This window comes from Galeopterus variegatus, unplaced genomic scaffold (genome assembly GCF_000696425.1).
Source record: "Galeopterus variegatus unplaced genomic scaffold, G_variegatus-3.0.2 Scaffold69320, whole genome shotgun sequence".
Classification (NCBI taxonomy): Eukaryota; Metazoa; Chordata; class Mammalia; order Dermoptera; family Cynocephalidae; genus Galeopterus; species Galeopterus variegatus.
The window spans coordinates 1-1471 of NW_007795431.1; the positions used below are offsets into that span (position 1 = coordinate 1).

General features: G+C 39.4%; 1 protein-coding gene across 1 annotated transcript; it reads right to left on the reverse strand.

The window, feature by feature from the left end:
• Positions 1-29: 29 nt before the first annotated feature.
• On the reverse strand, positions 30-1465 carry AKAP5 (A kinase (PRKA) anchor protein 5). The gene has a single exon (XM_008565545.1). It carries the CDS (start codon positions 1363-1365, stop codon positions 79-81), a length of 1287 nt encoding a protein of 428 aa, XP_008563767.1. The 5' UTR covers positions 1366-1465; the 3' UTR covers positions 30-78.
• Positions 1466-1471: the final 6 nt, after the last annotated feature.

A 1471-nucleotide genomic window follows, 5' to 3' on the forward strand; every position in this document is an offset into this window, starting at 1 on the left:
GTTACTGAATAAGAAATGCCACAAATGAGTAAAATAACTCATCAAGTTTTATTTTCCTCCAATGATCTATAAATTAATTCACTGTAGAAGATTGTTTATTTTATTATCATCGGAGACCATTTCATTAACCAGCTGTTCTATAGACAACTGGATAGCATTCTTCACGAGAGAAGAAGCTGTTTCTATTAAGAGTGTTTCATATTGTTCTGAAGTTCTACCCTCAAAACCACTGTCATTAGAAAAAAACCCTACTTGCTCATTTTCAATTGAAATTAAGAATTGCTTAGGGACATTTTTAGATTTCTTAACATCAAATTCACTGATTTCAGTGTCTGTAATAATAATGGCAATTGGCTCCATTTTTTTGCTTTCTTCCAATTTGGGTTTCTCTGTATTGATCCCATTTTCTTTAACATCTGGTTCCTGGCTCAGTTCAGTTTCTTTCAGCTTATTCGATTCAGCTACAATCTCTCTACTTTCATAGTCTTTCCAATTTGGTCCATGTTCTAGGATACTGTTACTGGCTTCTTCCACAGTTTGTTGATCTGGGATTGCAGGTGAAGGAGAAACATCAGAAATCACTGGTTGCTCATGGTCTGTATCTGAAATTTTAAGTGGGCTTGCTTGCTGAGGTTGAACATCTTGTTTTACCTCAATTGTTTCAGATTCTTTTTCAAGGATTAGAATTCCTGTTTGAATAGCAGAATGCCCATTATCTAGTCCAAGTTCTACTGGAATCACATTCTCTCCAGAAGTTAGGCTGTTGTTCGCATTTGATTCACAGACCTCATCACCATCTTTCTGTGAGATGCCTTCAGTTAGATCCTGGGCCCACTTAGCCTTTGTCGCCTGATCATTTGATTGGGTCTGAGCTTGTCTATCCAAACTTTCAGCCTCTCCCTGGACTTTGATGCTGCAGTCTGAGTCTTCTGTAATTTTGGAATGATAACCCTTTTTAGCCCCTCTTGAAAATTTTATGCAGGGAATCTTAAGTCTGGATTTTGCCTTTTTCTTAGAAAGATCCACGTCCTCAGCATTTATTTCACTTTGTACTTCAGCTTCAAGTGCCTTTTGCTGCTTTGAAGAATCTGACCTTTTCCTGCCTGTTACAAGACGTCTGATTGAGGCCCAGGCCCCTCCTGGGGGCTGTGGCTGATCAGAAGCTCCTGCTTCTGGGGGACACTTCCTTGCCACATCAGCAGCTTCAGAGCCAGCTTTGGGCTTCAGTGCTTTGACGGCTTTCTTTCTTCTCTTGAAGCAAAGCATGGATGCTTTTTCCTCCTGCCTCTCATCCTGAAGACTAACTTCTGCTGATCTCTTCTCATCCTTGCTTTCTACTTGAATTTCAGAAACCGTGGTCTCCATTTTTACACTACACTCTTTCACTCTCTAGAAAGCTATATTCTCTCTTCCTTAGCAGCCTTTTGTGACAAAAAGGTGGACAAAAATATCACAGTAAATAAAATTTTTT